The sequence below is a fragment of the Polistes dominula genome, unplaced genomic scaffold, assembly GCF_049000335.1.
Source record: "Polistes dominula isolate Pdom_NZ unplaced genomic scaffold, Pdom_raw_medaka contig_31, whole genome shotgun sequence".
NCBI classification, from domain to species: Eukaryota; Metazoa; Arthropoda; class Insecta; order Hymenoptera; family Vespidae; genus Polistes; species Polistes dominula.
Window position 1 is genome coordinate 7,443,944 of NW_028300925.1, and position 17,600 is coordinate 7,461,543.

General features: G+C 28.1%; 6 protein-coding genes across 8 annotated transcripts; 2 read left to right on the forward strand and 4 right to left on the reverse strand.

The window, feature by feature from the left end:
- Positions 1–47: 47 nt before the first annotated feature.
- On the forward strand, positions 48–1,338 carry LOC107073911 (uncharacterized). 2 transcript variants are annotated; one of them, XM_015334842.2, is made up of 4 exons: positions 48–361; positions 498–560; positions 682–1,006; positions 1,065–1,338. In XM_015334842.2, coding segments are annotated over exons 1-4 (435 nt in total). In that variant the 5' UTR covers positions 48–360; the 3' UTR covers positions 1,111–1,338. The 2 variants fall into 2 exon arrangements, with proteins under 2 accessions (XP_015190328.1, XP_015190327.1); XM_015334841.2 differs by having other exon boundaries at positions 682–1,338.
- Positions 1,339–1,467: 129 nt separating this feature from the next.
- LOC107073909 (uncharacterized) lies at positions 1,468–4,752 on the reverse strand. 2 transcript variants are annotated; one of them, XM_015334833.2, is made up of 6 exons: positions 4,469–4,752; positions 3,936–4,222; positions 3,390–3,541; positions 2,454–2,858; positions 1,928–2,176; positions 1,468–1,853 (listed from the first exon to the last, which is right to left on the reverse strand). In XM_015334833.2, exons 1-6 carry the CDS (start codon positions 4,491–4,493, stop codon positions 1,787–1,789), a joined length of 1,185 nt encoding a protein of 394 aa, XP_015190319.1. In that variant the 5' UTR covers positions 4,494–4,752; the 3' UTR covers positions 1,468–1,786. The 2 variants fall into 2 exon arrangements, with proteins under 2 accessions (XP_015190319.1, XP_015190322.1); XM_015334836.2 differs by having other exon boundaries at positions 3,936–4,219; positions 4,469–4,749.
- Positions 4,753–5,171: 419 nt separating this feature from the next.
- On the reverse strand, positions 5,172–8,870 carry LOC149033009 (rRNA biogenesis protein RRP5-like). The gene is made up of 4 exons (XM_089171134.1): positions 8,608–8,870; positions 8,453–8,509; positions 7,805–8,381; positions 5,172–7,593 (listed from the first exon to the last, which is right to left on the reverse strand). Exons 2-4 carry the CDS (start codon positions 8,507–8,509, stop codon positions 5,324–5,326), a joined length of 2,904 nt encoding a protein of 967 aa, XP_089027260.1. The 5' UTR covers positions 8,608–8,870; the 3' UTR covers positions 5,172–5,323.
- A 594-nt stretch (positions 8,871–9,464) lies between these two features.
- On the reverse strand, positions 9,465–11,097 carry Rrp5 (Ribosomal RNA Processing 5). The gene is made up of 3 exons (XM_015334994.2): positions 10,116–11,097; positions 9,868–10,033; positions 9,465–9,773 (listed from the first exon to the last, which is right to left on the reverse strand). Exons 1-3 carry the CDS (start codon positions 10,951–10,953, stop codon positions 9,602–9,604), a joined length of 1,176 nt encoding a protein of 391 aa, XP_015190480.1. The 5' UTR covers positions 10,954–11,097; the 3' UTR covers positions 9,465–9,601.
- Positions 11,098–11,196: 99 nt separating this feature from the next.
- Positions 11,197–14,324, forward strand: Nsun5 (Nop2/Sun-like domain containing protein 5). Its single transcript, XM_015334995.2, is given in 7 exon segments — positions 11,197–11,453; positions 11,667–11,934; positions 12,783–13,039; positions 13,118–13,233; positions 13,321–13,493; positions 13,581–14,068; positions 14,071–14,324. Coding segments are annotated over 7 exon segments (1,617 nt in total). The 5' UTR covers positions 11,197–11,327; the 3' UTR covers positions 14,260–14,324.
- A 1,119-nt stretch (positions 14,325–15,443) lies between these two features.
- RpL7A (ribosomal protein L7A) lies at positions 15,444–17,393 on the reverse strand. The gene is made up of 6 exons (XM_015334340.2): positions 17,235–17,393; positions 16,870–16,984; positions 16,620–16,769; positions 16,256–16,476; positions 15,908–16,030; positions 15,444–15,706 (listed from the first exon to the last, which is right to left on the reverse strand). Exons 1-6 carry the CDS (start codon positions 17,247–17,249, stop codon positions 15,524–15,526), a joined length of 807 nt encoding a protein of 268 aa, XP_015189826.1. The 5' UTR covers positions 17,250–17,393; the 3' UTR covers positions 15,444–15,523.
- Between the last annotated feature and the right edge of the window lie 207 nt (positions 17,394–17,600).

Below are 17,600 nucleotides of genomic sequence, written 5' to 3' on the forward strand. Positions count from 1 at the left end.
AAATACTTCGACCATAGCGCTATCTACAAAAGTATATCGATGCAACTGACCAATCAGAGTGAAGTTAGATAACCAATGGACACCGCTAAGGAAAATTAAATTTATCCAAAAATTTACAATTTTAAATAACAGATAATTGTTGAATGATTTTAATTGATTTCTCGAATTTATCTGGAAATTTTATTAAATAATTTATATTTTTAATTATAGTTAATATTCATTCAAATAATATCTTAAATCTACCAAATATAAAATTATAATATTTAAATGATAATAAATTTGTTTAAACGTTACATAGCTCTTAACACATGTTTATTGTAAAATAATATAAAAATTCAATTTTTATTTCCACCTGATAAAAGTATACATTTTTCAAATTTATTTTAAAAATTTATTTTAAAGTATTTTTCATTTAAAAATCTAATTTAACCTTTATTTGTTTTTCTATTTATTATAAAACATATGTATTTATGTTTATATACATGATATCGTAAAAGTGGAGATATTTGGGCTTACTTTGACCGGTTATGGCAATTATTTTACTGAAACATTAAGAAAAGGTAAAATTTACAGATAGACAGATTTATACTGTTAATATATCCTAAAACTAATCATTTTTGTAAGTAGATACATTTTTTCAATGATGCAGTTATTATTATATACGTGTATCGAAATTTTCAGATTATCAAGAACCAGTTATACTGCCAAATGTTAAAGAAATTTTAGAAGAACGTTTACGTTCTAATAAAAATAGAAGTTTTAGCGAGGTTTATAATAAACTTGATCCAATCCTTGGTACTGCTGATGGTTTTTCATATGGAAGTAATCGGCGCATGCATTTGCAAAGAAAAAAAGGTTTATGGAAACCAGTTGGACCAACAAATATGTATAGAATACCAATAACAATAGCTCAAGAAATTGGATTTTGGACAGAGGATGCTTTATTATCCCAAGCAAATTGGATAAAGTCGGCAAATTATGGCAGAAGAAACAGCGAAATGACTAAGTATATTGTACACGTCATATCTATACATGTATGTATAACATATACTTTACTTTTACAGAACACTTCACAAACTAAGACTCGCCGATTCATTAGTAGCTCTTTAGGGAAATTTATTTGATTGTCGAAACAACTCTTTTCAACTTGCAAAATAACGAAATTAATATTGAAATATCTAATAATATAATTACAAATTTTTTTCGATTCAAATCCTACGTAATAAAATAAGGAATAATATGTTTTGTTATATAAGAGATTTTTTTAAAAGAGTTTTGATTAGTGTTTGAATGAATCGAAAGAATAAATGAATAAAATTAATAACTTAAAATTATTATATGGAGATTATAAATCAATTCTTATTCATGGCTGTGAAACTTGGAATACATAAAGATATTATTATTATTATTATTATTATATTATTATTATATATATAAGGGCAGTTTAATCTATTAAAATATCATACATTATAGATGTGCTTCAGAATTTATTTTATAAAAACATGGAAACTACATGTGTTGCACATAGTTGGATCAAATTTAGGATATTATTTTGTTGTTGGAGATGTTGCTCTAAGAATGGCTCGGCTCTAAATCGTGTTCATTTCCACAATTATATTAGGATGTGTTTATTTACGCGCACAAACATACATATGCACAAGTTGCAGCAAACACACGCATACATATTCGCTCGTGTTTACGTAGCCATCCAATCATACATCATACATTATCAAATGTCACATACATAAATTGATATTTGTTGCAAACATTTTTTATTTGTTAAATCTCATTCTTTTCGTTGTCTTTCTTTCTCACGAGAGAGCGCTCCAGTATAATCATACGGTGAACCCCTTCTGCAAGAAGAAAATTATATTTATAGACTCATTGATAGATTTATTTTGATAGATTTTATAAAATTATTATCTACCTGCTTCGGTGTCGATCCTTATCACGATGACGATCCCTACTCCGATCTCTATATGATCTATCTCTACTACGACTTCTGTAATCTCTTGATCGTCGACTTCTATCACGACTACTTGAGTGCCTAAAATGTCCTTCCCTCTCTCTATCTCGTTCACGAGGTCTATCCCTTTCACGTTCTCGAATTCTGTCTCTATCTGCATCTCTTTCTCTTTCTCTTTCTCTATACTTATCCTTACGATCTTCGTCAGACCTGTAACATGATAAATTCGAAGGGAAGTACTGATGCAATAATACACTTAAGCATCATTTTAACTTCATATTCTACTTTTTATCCAATCGAAACGTTTTGAAAATTAATTGAATTAATTACATTTCTTTTTCTTTTTCATTTTAACAAAAAGGATAAAGAACATCAAAATATTAACATAGTAAATTACTAAAAAAATATCTCAAAAATATTTTTAAATGATTTGAATCTATTTATTAAAAATTAGTAACGTGATTGTATTCATACCACGTAGACGCACCTGGCTCGCCAGTGGCTTGCTCTTTCTGCTTCTCCCCATTCAGCTTCGTTGTCTGGGATATGACGTGGTTGCTGATTTCTCATTAAATTTCCATTATCTTTTCGACCACTAGTGCTATTATTACTATATTTACCGTGACTGTTTAATGTGATAGGTGGTTTTGCATTACGAGCATTGATAGTTTGTTGTGGAAATCTTTCCGCTAGTCTGTGTTCTAATTCCTTTTGTATAGGTACAGGTATCCTTGGAAATAAAGTGGAAAACCATTCCAATTTTGTTAAAAATTGTTTTAAAATATCACCCATTTTCATAACTTGCCCACCACCCGCTTTTACATCTACTTCTTCTTCGTCTTCTAAATAATCGCTGTACCAACTGAACAAATCTGCTGGCGGTTGAGTATATCTGTTATAAAATAAATATTTCAATGAAATGATAGACATAAAAGAAAAATAATAATATAATGAGATGAGTAAATGCAATATCAACTCGATTATCCAAATTAATACGAACTGCCTTTAATCTGCTGAGGTTATGAATAAGACAAAAGAGATATCTATTTTAAATAAGTAGATATAAAACTTGGAAAAAATAAACTATTTTCTTTAAAAATAAAACTCATCCAAATAAAGAATATCTTTTAACAAGTTTAAATTAACTTGGCTCATACCATTCTCAAGTCCTCAGCTGGAACGTAACTATTAGTCGCACTGTTTTATGATTTCCTTAAATTTAAAAGATCTTCGGTAATGATACCTTTTCATCCTTTTAATAACTATTGATATTTGTATTCAGCATAGTATGTCATAGTTGTATCATAATAGAAGGAATAATTGCGACCTACTAATGATAACAACTCGATTGCAAGAGAACCCATAGACACGCATGCTGGATAATCAAGTTTATATTTTAATTATATTATTGAAAATGATTTACCTGATATACATAAAGCCCAAGGCACGTATATACGGTGAATCCAGATGATTAATTAGACCATTCAATTGCTTTCTTGTTAACCTCAATGTGAACAGTTTAAATAGAAGGCAATAAGCTGTTGAGACGATACCGCCAGCACCCACACCTCGTACCTGAATGAACCGCTAAATTTTCATCCACTATATCAGTTAATCACATTCATACTGTAATATAACATATCAACCAAGAACATGCTATTCTGCAATAGGTGATGTATTAAGTGTTCATAGTACAAATTTAATATTTTTAAATATATATATATATATATTTATATGGATATAGAATAATATTTGATATGTCATATTAAAAATCTGTAAGCAATATAACCCGTTGTGAACATTTTTCAATGCAGGTTTTTACTATCAGATTTGGTTTCAATTAATACTTAGATATTTTACTTAAGATATAAGACAAGCACACACATATCTTATTATAAATTTAAATTTAATTCAATAATTATATTAATAACATAAGATAACAACAACGTTTTGAAAAAAACATACTCACGCCTCCACACATGCCAGTTTGGCCTGCCGTTTTCCTGCTTCCTTTTTCCCATGGTTCCAAATGGGAAACTTTATAATAAATTTCATCTATCACTTCATGATAAGTTTTCAATTCATACAAATTAACTTTAAAATAATGTGAAGATTGTATATTTGTCAATATTAATGGATTCAGGTTCATAGTTCTTTCGTTACCCCATAATGGCAAAACATTAGATTTTTTACCCTCCTTTTGATTCGATCTGCGTTCTTCTTCGCAACCACTGGAATTGTTCCATGGTGACCCTGCTAACAAACATCTCTTTAATCTTATCTTCATACTTTACATAATCTAAAAAATATTTAACTCATGCAATAGGTAAGTTTCATTGGCTTGTACAAAAAAGTGAGGTTAGATATATAATGTAATTTAAATTTGTTCATAAACGACTTTAATGTTAAATAATAATATCACATTATTATATTATTTAAAAGTGATATAATGCACACTTAATTTATAAATAGTAGTATTGAAAAAATAAAAATATTATTTACCGTCTGTGCCTTCTACTTCTTGCATATTTAGATTGCGAGACTCTCGAAGTCTCCACTCTTACAACCACTCTTGACCTATGAATTTTGATCTGAATTTAATATAAATATGAATTTTTAAAAGAGATTTATAAACAGATAACTTTAGTTCAGCAAATAATTAACACAACAGACTTTACTAGAAACTTTTAAGGAAACATTCAGCATGCTAGAGAGATAGAAGAACCAATATCAACGCAAATGCAATTGCAATCGCAAAGAAAAAGGAAAGAAATAATATGGCGCACCCGCATGATCGCTTGTTTTTATCGTAAACCATTTTCATTCTATTCTTAAATCACGATTTACAATTGATATTATTTAGAAAGAGAGATATGATTATTAAATAGATTTGGTCATTTTCGTTAAATCAAATATTTACTTTAATACTACTAATAATTACCTTTAATTTCTTTGTTCTTTTTCCGACATTTTCTCATAACGTGTTTTGTATCATGTAAATCAGTATTTAAAAAAGAAATATCTTAAACAGGAATCAAAGATGGCGTTTTTATATAAAATTCGTATATATTTTTAATTTTACAAAACTAAATAACCACTAGGGAAAGTTTCATTTAATTTAAAATTTTATTGACAATTTGTATAATTAATAACGAAAAGTGATAGTTAAAGTAGTCATTATAAATAATTTTTTATTGTTCGAAGGTTCTGTTGTAATTGTAAAAAAATTTATTTTCGCGATTATCTTTTACATAATTTATTTACAATATAACATTTTTAAGTTATAATATAAAAATAATATTGTAAACTATTATCATTAATTTTTATGATTTTATACAATAAAAACAATGCTAGAGCTTATTTTCTTATTTTAGATATAGCATCTTTTTTTGATATTTCAAATGCAGATTTTAGCATACAGATAGGCATAATGTCAGATTCTTGTTTATCTAAAATAACGTAACATCTAATATGAGATGAAAGAACATATGGTTTTAAATTCGGCCGTAAATCATTGACATGAAGACGAGCAGGTAAAGCAGCTAATGTACCTCTTCCTTTACCTTTCAATGCTACTAAAACGAACCATTGTGAAGTCATTACAATTTCTCCGCGCAGTAAAGTTTTAGTAGGTGGATTAACACTTTGATGAGGATTAATCTTTCTTATAATATTAGGTAATAATGTTACTTCAACAACTTCATGTATATAATTGATCCATAAAATTTTTCCCGATATTTTATCTCCCACTTTAACATTTCCAGTGTAATGATCTTTACATACGGTACCTTGCAGATTGTTTTGTAATTTTAATGTAAGACCATGTTCCGTAATCTTATCAATTTTTCCAGTAACAACTTGTCCAATACTTGCAGTTGATATAGGTCTTGTTTTATAGTAAGGATTACTTATTAATTCTTTAACCTTATTAAAGTAAAGATTAAGCAGATCGACTGGTCCCATAATTTTTTGAGCTTCATCAGCTTCTTCAGTCCATAGTTTTTCCAATGACATAGTTAAACTTAATAATTTTTCTTTTTTATTAATATTAGTAATCTTTACAAATAAGATTTGATTTACAAATAATTTGTCCAAATTAGAAATGTTTTTGTATGAAACAAAACCGTACCTATTATAATTGTTAATAGGTAGAACGACTCTAACACCATCTTGTCCAATATTTGCAACCGAACTTGGTATAGAATTTCCGACTTTAAGTTGTTTTAATTCTCTATGTTTTTCGTCCGACAAGAACGTTCTGCTTAATAATAAAGTTGGTTCAATAGCAAATACTAAAGCAGAAATAACATCACCAGGTGTAGCTTTTGATGCTAAAAGTTTGCCTATCTCAATGCATGGTGCCATATGACCTGCTGGTAAAAATCCTTCCTGAGAATATCCATCTTTATCTTTAATTTGTAATCGTATTCCATTGGAAGAAGCTTCTATAATATTCCCTTCTACCATCTGTCCAATCAATAATTCATTTCTCTTTATTATATTAATTTTACTAAATAAATTTAATTTCATTTTGCCTTCGTTTTCATTAACACTTTCAATATATACTGCTATTGTTTGTCCTATCTTGTAATTCCAGTTTACTGAAGCAGTACTTTTATCTAAATATACACATGGAAGCCAACCTTTAACATCTCCAAAAAATTTTACTAATAAACCATTTTTATTAATTTGTACAATAGTACCATGATGCCTTGAACCACATTTAGCATCATGAATATTAGATAAAATGGGCAAATCACTCCTTATCAATGATTCCTTCAATGTAAATAGTATTTTGTTATTTCCTTTATTTATATTTAGAACTCTGGCTTCAATCGATTGACCAACTTTCAATGTGTTCAAAACATTTGATTCAAAATCAGATATATGCTCTGGAGTGACAGTTCCAATTATTTTTCCTATGTTTACGGTTATATAATTATTTTCAGTATTAATCTTTTTGATTTGCACTTGTAATAAATCGCCTATGGAAAGATCAGAATCCGTAAAATGTTTTTCCTTTAATTCATCCGGTTGCATTGTACATGTATACATTTGTTCCATCCAGTTGTAAAATAATACTCTGCATTTATGCACAGAATTAGGAGTAAATTTGGCTGCTATTTTTTCAAAACTAACGCCAGTTCTATGCAAAGATACAAATCCGCGTAAATGCGAATTTAATTGTAAAACAATGCCACCAGATTCTCTAAATAAGACAGTGGCTTTTTCAACAATATCTCCTCTATTTAAATTTGCATTTTGGTTTTCTATTTCAGACCTTTTGTTTATAATTAAACTGAAGTATCCAAATTTGACTGTTGGCATAATGTACATCAATGTTCCATTTATCATCATACCTTCAGTATAAGAAGATTCATTTTTATCCACATAAATTCTATTTATGTAACCTATATTTTCTTCACCGTAAGATACTTGTAATCCATTTGATAAAATTTTTGTAATACAAAGCTGAATTTTTGTTCCAGGCGTAAGAATATTTAGAGACTCAATCTCATAATTGATAACTTTTTCAACTAATTTCTGTTTAGCTACCAAGTTAATTGTCGTAACATTGTTCGTTGTTTGCAATTCTTTGATACTACAAAAAAGCTGTTTACCTGGAACTACAAAACATACAACGATATTAATAATATTATCAATCAAATAAATATTAACTCCTTGCACTATGATTTAAAGAGCAGAGATATATGCCATATTCAGTGCTGTAATTTATGCTTATGTATGGACTGCAAAACTTATTATTAATTTCACACATTGTTGTAATGCAAGGGGTTAAAAAGTGCAATTATAAATTCCACAATTAATAATACTTACAATATTGTTTATCTGCATCCACATCCTTATTAAATATAAATGCTCTTACATCTGGAATGCCTGTATCTACGATATAACCATGATCCTCTATACTGCTAACGGTACAAGTTAATCTTATACCAGAAGCTAAATAATTAATATTAATATTTTGATTTATTAAATGTGATTCGAGAGATAATTGGATATTCCATTTTCCTTCAGCATGAGTACTTTTAACATAACATACAATATATTCTCCAATATTGTATAACTCTGTTAAAGATTTGTATTGAGATGATGAATTATCTTCTTCTTCTTTAACCAGACTATTTAACATATCATTATATGATTTATTAATAAACAATGCTTTCAATTGACCAGTTAATCCACCTGGTAATGAAACAATTATTTCATAGTCTTTAACTTCACAAATTCTCCCTAAGATTACTAAGCCTTCGCATAATATCGCATTAGATAGACGTTCAGCTGTAGAGTTTGTAAAAGCGACCAAGTCAGATTCTTTACTACGTGCATTGTCGAATTTTCTATTATCCTTAGTTTTTCTTCTTTTCTTATTTTCAGTATTTTTATATGACGACTATTAAAATATAAATTTAGATTAATCTAAGTTATAATAAAATTAAAATAGTAGTAAAGAGAAAAGCTTACTTGTTCTGAAAAACTTTTACGTTTTTCTCCTCCTCTTGGAAAATCTTGTAAGGTCATCTAAAAAATATCAAAAAAATAAGAAAATATTGTGAAAAATTATGATATTGTGATTAAATCAATCTATATAATTATAAATAAAATTATAAATAATATACCTTGATAAAAAGAAAAAGTTATCGATTATGATACTTTGAATAATGGATAAAGATATGTAATTTATATTTCAAGTAAAACTGACACAATTCACAAAAAAGTATATACTTAATTGTTAAGTACTAGTTTAAAAAATTAAATTATTAGGTTGTTAATCAACGAATATAAACGTTTTCAATATTAATCATAGTAGCACGTGTTCAATTACACTGATCAGACGAAAATATTTCTAATCGTTTTTGCCGTTAAGTCTTTCGATGTCGCTAGTGTTTCGATTGGCGTCCTCTGATGACCAAATTTTATACTAAATGTAACTATAAATAGCACGAAACCGGATCGCATATCGAAATAAAAGAACGAAAGAAAATATAATTTGTTTAAATAATTTACTTAAAAAATATCAGAATAACATTGGATATAATACGTCTAAAGGTTTTGTATATTTTGTAAAAATTGTAATTGCAATCACAATAAAAAAGGAAAGAAATAATATGGCGCATCCACAACTATTTCATTTTCTTCTTTAATCACGATTTACAATCGATATTATTTCTAAAGAGATATGATTATTAAATAGATTTTGTCGTTTGCGTTAAATCAAATATTTATTTTAAAACTGTTAACAATTATCTTTAATTTCTTTGTTCTTCTTTCGGTATTTTCTCATAACGCCTTCCGTTTCATGTAAATCAACTTTTAGGAAAGAAATACCCTAAACAGGATTCAAAAATGGCGTTTTTTAAATTTGTACATATTTTTAATTTTACAAAACTAAATAACCACTAGGGAAAGGTTAATTTAATTTAAAATTTTATTGACAATTTGTATAATTAATAACGAAAAGTGATAGTCAAAGTAGTCATTATAAATTATTTTATTATTGTTCAAAGATTTTGTTGTACTTGTAAAAAAGTTTACTTTTACATTATTTACACTATGTATTTACAATATAACATTTTAAAATTATATTAGAATAATATTATAAACTTATAATAATTAATTTATACGTTCATTACATTGATTTTCTATATATTCTGTAGCAATACGTTGTACACGCTGCACGTCTTCTGAGGTGCCATGTTTTTCTTCGAAGGAAATAAATTTCTTAAAAAGTGTTTTCATTTTTTTAGGTGGTAATTTTTGGACGATTGCCCTTTCTAAAACTTTCCTGTAAAAAGATACATATACACTTAAGTTTTTAAACACACACATATTTTTAAGATTTTATTCGATGATTTTTCAAGGGGAATATAAAATATTACCTTGCAATTAAAATTTCTCCTGACTTTACCAACGAATCTACATATGATGACCATATGTCTACGCGTTTGGGATATGAGCTTAAAATTTGCTCGAACAACGTTTGCGATCTTTCCTTGTCTCCAAATTGATTTTCAAGATTCGCAAAACGTACCATAATGTTGACATCTAAAAATAGTGTGTTAAATTAAACATAATTAAATTAAATGTTACAAGTAAATTTATTGTAAAGCATTTAATGATTACTTACGTTCCGAAGGCTGTAAAGATTGTAATGCTCGTTGCATTATTTGTCTAGACTTATCTTTCAAACCAAGTTTTAATAATGCACTGCCGCATTCCACCCATACTTGTGGATTTTGTTTAAATTTTACTATAAAAGTATTAACTAATTTTTGTAATTCAAATTGACGTTTTGATTCAACATGTACCGTTAACATGTGCGTATAAATTTTCAAAGCATCGTTGCTTTTTACAGCTTCTTGGAAAACGTCATTGAGAGTTTCAGATGTACCAAACTTGGATTCTAAATTCAACCATGCATTCCATACATTTAATTTCTCATTTTCTTCCCTAAAATTAATTGTTTTAATAGCTCTTTTAGCAACAGCTCTTGCTTTTTCGACTTCTGTTGCTTGCAAATGATAAGCCATATATTGCAACCAAACCAACGAGCTATCTGGACTTGCTAATACTAATCTATCAAACTGATCAACTGAATTAGGCATTTGATTGCTTGCTAAAGCTTCCTCACGTGCTCTTATTTCACGTTCCTTTTGTCGTTCTTGTTCCCTACGCTGGGCAGCATTTAATTTTTTCACTTTTGATGTTTTTTGTTTCTCTGTGTCGTCCTCGCTGTCGCTAGATGTTTCAATATCTGCTTTTAATTTTAAGTCTGACAGTGAATCCCAGTAAAAACCACATTGAGGTAAACTAAGTGTATTTTCATTCACTTCCTCAGTTTTATTCATATCAATAGGATTTCGATTTTTCTTTTTTAATTTTTTACTTTTACACGTATCAGATTTCTTTTCGAGTTTTCTTTTTCGTAGGGGTGTTTTTTTATTCGATTTCATAATGCCATTCATTGTTAATCAACGAATATAAACGTTTACAATTTTTACCGAATAGCACGTGTTCGATTATACTGATCAGACAAGAATATCTTTAATTGATTCTTTCGCAGTGATCCCAGAGACTTTAGTTCGTCTGATCGACACAGGGGCGTAAAATTATCGTACGCGTACGATAATTATCGTACGAATGGGATCACATAAAATCTTTTGTTAAGTTTTTAGATGTCGCTAGTGTCTCGATTGGCGTCCTCTGATGACCAAATTTTAGACTAAATGTAACTATAAATAGCACAAAGCCGAATCACATGGCGTGAAGAAAGAACAATAAATATATAATTTGTTTAAATAGCTTATTTGAAAAGTTTTAGAACAATATTGGATGTAATATGTCTGAAGGATTTGTACATTCTATTAAAGTTCCGCGAATTTATAAATTAGCATCGAAAATTGTACGAGATGTTCAAGAAAATGGTGCTAGTTTTAAATCATTAATTTTTTCTGAAAAGCATCCTGTAAGTAAATAAATACATACAAATATATAAATAATACTTATAATATATACATATATTATATAAAGTTGTTATGAGTAATCTGAATTGAAAATTAATCAATGAAGAATTTTATACTTTGTTTATTTTATTTATACACTTTTCTTTGTACTATTAATTGTGTGGGAATTGGTAATTTAAACATATTATACATAGATTGTAAACTTCTTTCTGTAGAATGTATCTGGATTGTATGCTTTAACATCAAATACCCTACAAAAAAGTGATCAATTAAATCAGCTTATTATTGCAACGAAAATACTTATAAATGAACCACGTTTTGATCCTTGGTTAGCAAGAGTTTTAATAACAGAACTTATTTGGGGAAAGAAACGGTTAACGAGTAATGCTAAACCCATTGAAACATTATTAAATTATGAAAGTCGTTTAAGAGATGCGTTGAAGAATATTAATGATTCTGACGTAGCTATACCTCAAAAAACAGGTAAATATACTTGGACATTTCATATTATCAAAAGTGCATGTTTTTTGCAGAATTGGGAGATACTTCTACATTGACTTCAATGACATTAAAAAAGTTTCTACCAAGCATCTTGGAAAAGTCTTAATAATTTTATCAAAGATTGGAGACCTTAGAAAAAATAAAACAAAAAAAGAAGCTTATTATTGCATATACACAAATCAAGAGAAAGGAGTTATTTATGATATTATTCGTTTTATTTTAATATATTCATTATGACTCTATTCGCAACATTGATAACATTTTTTTTATATAGTACTGCGATGTTTACATTGCCTTTTGCTGCATTTTTTGGCGTACAGCACTTTATGACTACCGAATTTCATACAGACAGATTCATCACCAATTGTGTGTCTGTAACTGCTGCTGTCATTACTGTGCATTTAATAATATTTTGTTATGTTTATAAAGCCTTTCATGAACCAGATGATGATGAATCTGATGATAGTATCACTATCAACAATTTTAATATTAAAAAGGATTAATAATATCTATATATATATATATATATGAGAATATATATTAAAGAAATAAAATTAATAAAAATCATACTTTTATTTAACAATTTATATCCGTAATATATATTAAATTATAAATTATTATTTTTATTCTACTTACTATATTTCGTATATTATGCCTTTAATATTATGTTAAGATGCTATGTTTACTTAGAAAAACAAAGTTTCAAGTTAAATCTTATAAATGAAAATAAATGCAGATTTAATAATTAATCATGAGTATTGTTTGATATCCATCTAATATTAAAATTATAGAAATTAGAATTTCTTATCACTTTGAATTTCTTTTTTCAGTGTCAAAACCAAGATATGTGCGTGTAAATACTTTATTATTATCAGTTCAAGAAGCTATAGAAAATTTTGAATACGAAGGATGGTCTTTATTGCTCGATTATACGGATTATTCATCTTATTTGAAATTAATATCCAATTTGTCAGAACCGTATTTTACTAAAGATTATCACGTACCTGAATTACTTGTTTTTCCATATGGTACATCATTTTTTAATCATCCGAGTTATACAAATGGAAAAGTGTTATTGCAAGATAAGGTATTACTTATATTTCTTTTAAATAATCTTATTATTTTGTAAGTAAATATTATAGTATATTTTTTATATTTATCTCAGGCGAGTTGTCTCCCATCGTTTATTCTTAATCCACCAATTGGATCTGTTGTTTTGGATATGTGTGCATCTCCAGGAATGAAAACCTCGCATTTAGCTGCGATATTACAAAATCAAGGGTAATGCACTCTCAATCTTATTTAATTGCAGTTACTCGTAAAGCTCAATGGATTTTACTTAATTACATAATAATTTATTTTTATTAGAACTATTTATGCGGTTGAAATTGAAAACAGAAGATATCAAACACTATCCGAATTATTAAAAACAACTAATTCTAACTGTGTTCGTACTATAAATAAAGATGTTTTGTGCCTTGATCCAAGTCAATGCCCAGACGTCGAATATATTTTAGTTGATCCTAGTTGTTCTGGTTCAGGTAATAATTAAAAATTTTTTAATGAAATTTCAAAATTAAAATAAGATAATTTATCTATAATTTTTAATTACTTACTTTACAATCCAGGTATTATCGATAGACCAAAAATGGGTAAAAAGGATGTTAAAGATGAAAGACGTTTAAAAAGTTTACAATCATTCCAAGTATTTCTTTTACGACATGCTCTATTAAACTTTCCAACCGTAAAAAAAGTTGTTTACAGTACTTGTTCGTTAAATCGAGAAGAAAACGAAGATGTGATAGATGAAATTTTAACTAACATTGGAGATGCATATAAACTTGTATCTATTAAAAAATATCTTAAAAAAGATTGGTTAAATTACAGTTCGAAGGATAGTAATTGCAAAAACAAATGCATTTATGCTAAACCTGAAGTAGATTTATGTAATGGTTTCTTTGTTGCTCTGTTTAAAAGAAATTTTGACGTTCCTTTACCATTATATACTCCTCGAATGCATGACACGAGTATAGGAACAGAAAATACAAATTTCAATGAAAATAAAGAAATTAATAATCAGGAGAATAATGAAAATCAGAATAACAATTCATCGTCTAATTGCAAGAAAAAAAGAAACGTAAGAAAAGAAAGCGCGCAGATGATACTGAGAAAAAACGAGAGGAAGGAAATGTTAATCCCGAAGAAATTAATGACAAAGAAGAAGATTATGTAATTATTTCTGAGGAGTCGTCAAAAAGAAAACATGAAAGTGCTTCTAAAAGTACTACAAAGAAATTAAAAACATAAATAATATACCAAATGTTATATAGAAACTATTATAACATTAAAAAATAAAGATATAACTCATTCGAGACGAAGATTTTTTTCGAACACGATCCCCAGGAGCGAAATTTTTTTTTCTTTATATTATTCATTTTTAATAAAAAAACATATTTACTATGGAAATCATCCAATTCGTAGATGAATTCACATAAATAAGGTCATTGGACACCGGGTGTGCAACTCGCTCCTCAGAAAATTTTTATTGCGAGGAGTGGATTGAACACCATGTGTGCAATGTTAGGTAAAATGAAAATACATCATTAAAAAATTTATTTATTTCTATTTATTCACGGATGAAAATGGCGCAAAAGAAGAAAAGAAGTAAAGAAAAAAAAATTATTATCTTAAGCCTGCGTATTCATAATTTTTCTTACATGTAAGAATTCATGTAAGATGAATGGACCGGTGGTTCTCAACCATTGGTGCAAACAGTGGTTAGAATAATAATGTCTCAGCTATTCAGTTGAGATCATTAGCGTTCGACGCATGCGCCGTGGCTTTAAAGTGTCGTGCGGCTGACAATCGCTATCCTCGTCTGACAAGTGATGTTGCGCGATAATTCTCTCTCACTCTACCTTTAATTTTTACCATCTTTAACAGCCGGCAAACCTTATTTGCGGCCAGATTTAATTAGGCAATCGTATATCATAATAAACAGAAACAAATTAGTTTTAATTTGATATATAAATAATAAATGTTCATTATGAATATATAAATATATCAAAATCATACCTGTTTACACCTGACTGCGAAGAGGTGCGGTTAAGTGCGCAACGGCAATCGTGATTTTTCAAAGTCTTTATATATATTGCCATGAAGTGGATATTTTATTTAAAAACCAAGTGAGTGAATTTTTTCCCAAAAACTAATTAACAATAATTTAATTAAAATTACTAGCGGCCACATTTTGATAGAAAATCTGGTAGATATATATTCTCCTAATCATAAATATACGTAAAAATTAGGTTTTTAGCAAAAATTCGATAGGTAGACTAAACTTGCAGCCGGATTTCGGACTATTAGAATAATTGATAATTGCTCATTATTATTATTGCACACACGGCGTACAACCCCTCTTTTTGGCTCGCAAAGCAATTGCACACACAGTGTGCAATCCGTCTCGAGTGGGATAACAAATGTTAATAAAGTTATAAAATGAAACAAATTTTATTTATTTTTTATTTTATTCTGTATACGATTATCATACAGAATGTACAGTAAAAATAGATTAACCCTGCTTCTGAGCAAGTTCTTTAGCTTTAGCTTTTTCCAATTTTGCTATTCGGGCAGCAGATTTGCTACCTAATAAACCACCTCCCCAATGACGCCTGATCTCATCTTGGCGATCATTGAAGTTAGTTTTAATAGCTTCTACTATTTTAGAGAAGTTGGCTCTATCACCAGAATCAACCTATAAAACAATAATAGAATAAATTGTATAAACCATAGAACAGAATTGTCTATTACTATATTTTGTTATTATTATATTAAATGTCAGAATATATTGGATATTTTATATCATGATTTTTCATGGGATTGGCTCTTGTTTATGATCATCATATGAAAATGTGTATTTTATTGTATAATAGAATTTATGTAACATAATATTTACCTGTGTAATAGCTACAACTGTGCAGGTCTTACGCCTAACTAAACGTCCCAATCTTGCCTTGCCTTTTACGATACAATATGGAACACCCATTTTACGACATAGAGCAGGTAGGAATAATACAATCTGTTGTCAAATAAAAATTAATATTAATATACGAACAAATAATAATACAAAATAAAAATAAATAATTATAATTAAAAGTAATTTCTCAGGGTCATATGTCATCGTGCTGATAAAACTAACATAGTCGGTTTTATTATCAGGTGAAGAAATTCTTACATCATAGAAATATATATATATAATAAAACTTATAGTGGAATATATAGTATATAAAATATTTCTACATACCTCAATTGGATCTACATCATGTGCAATAACAACTAATTGAGCTTTCTTCTGTTCCACAAGGGTAGTTACAGTATTAGTTCCACTACGTAGGACATTAGGTCTTTTAGTGGGCGTATCTTCTTTCTTGGCAACTTTCTGTTCTGCCCTAGCTTTTAGTCGCATTTTCTTCATTGCTGCAGATTCTGGACGATACCTTTCTAATATCTTGAACAACTGCGTTGCTATAATTTAATAAAATTGTATTCGTTTCATACTATTTATAATAATATTCTAAAGAAAAAAGTTTTAACAAATTTTAATAATCCATTTTTTTTCTTAAGTCAAATTGATGCATAAATAAAATGAATATATTTAAGTATGATACCTGTTTGTTTATCCAAAGTTTGGCTGAATTGATTGATCGGAGGTGGTACTTTCAATCTTTTTTGAAGAACAGCTCGCTGTCTCTGGATGCGAATATATTTGGGCCATTTGACAAAGCGGCTGAGATCACGAGCAGGTTGGATATCCTGGCCTGTAACACAGTAACAGATACTTAAATATTTTTCAAATAATAACAATAGGAATTAGTATTTACTATGAAAATAATGTAAAATAAAGAACATTTAACTTACCAATACCAAAATTTCGAGAACGTTTCTCGAAAAGAGGGTTAGTTACTTTCTTCGTTTCAACTTTTTTCACTGCTAAAGGTGCAGCAGCTACTTTCTTCCCTACCTTCTTCTTTGGCTAAAATGTTTATAGTAAACGAATACATTGTATTAATTATTAAATTAAGATTTGAACAAAAAATACTTATTTCTTATTTATATAAAAAACAATTATTTTATAAATTGTTGATGCATTTCGATATATTTTTTCATCACAATGTTGTCTGGTTATATTGGAGAAATATGAAAAGATTAAATGAGTGGAAAATTTTGATTAATTTAAAGTAAGAAAAAAATATAGGCATTTTATGATAATAAAATATTTTTACCTTCTTTTGAACCATTTTTTAAATTAAGAATTAATCGGATTTCTTCTATTAACTCAGAATATAAAACACGAGTTCTCAAGGAACATGCCACTTTCTACCATTGAAAATGTAAAAGGAATTACAGTAGTGCCATCTTGAGGATCGCTGATGCTTTTCATAATTGGTATAACTTTTAGAATACGTTGGTCATGATCGCATCTCATATTACAAATATTTTGATCGCAAATTAACAAAATATTTAATAATTCTTTAATTAGATTTCATGTTTTATTAATATTGAATATTTAATGTTTAATGTTTAATGTTAAATCATGCGAAAGTATTTGCCATATTCTCAAAAATTCTTATAGTTTCTTATATAATTTA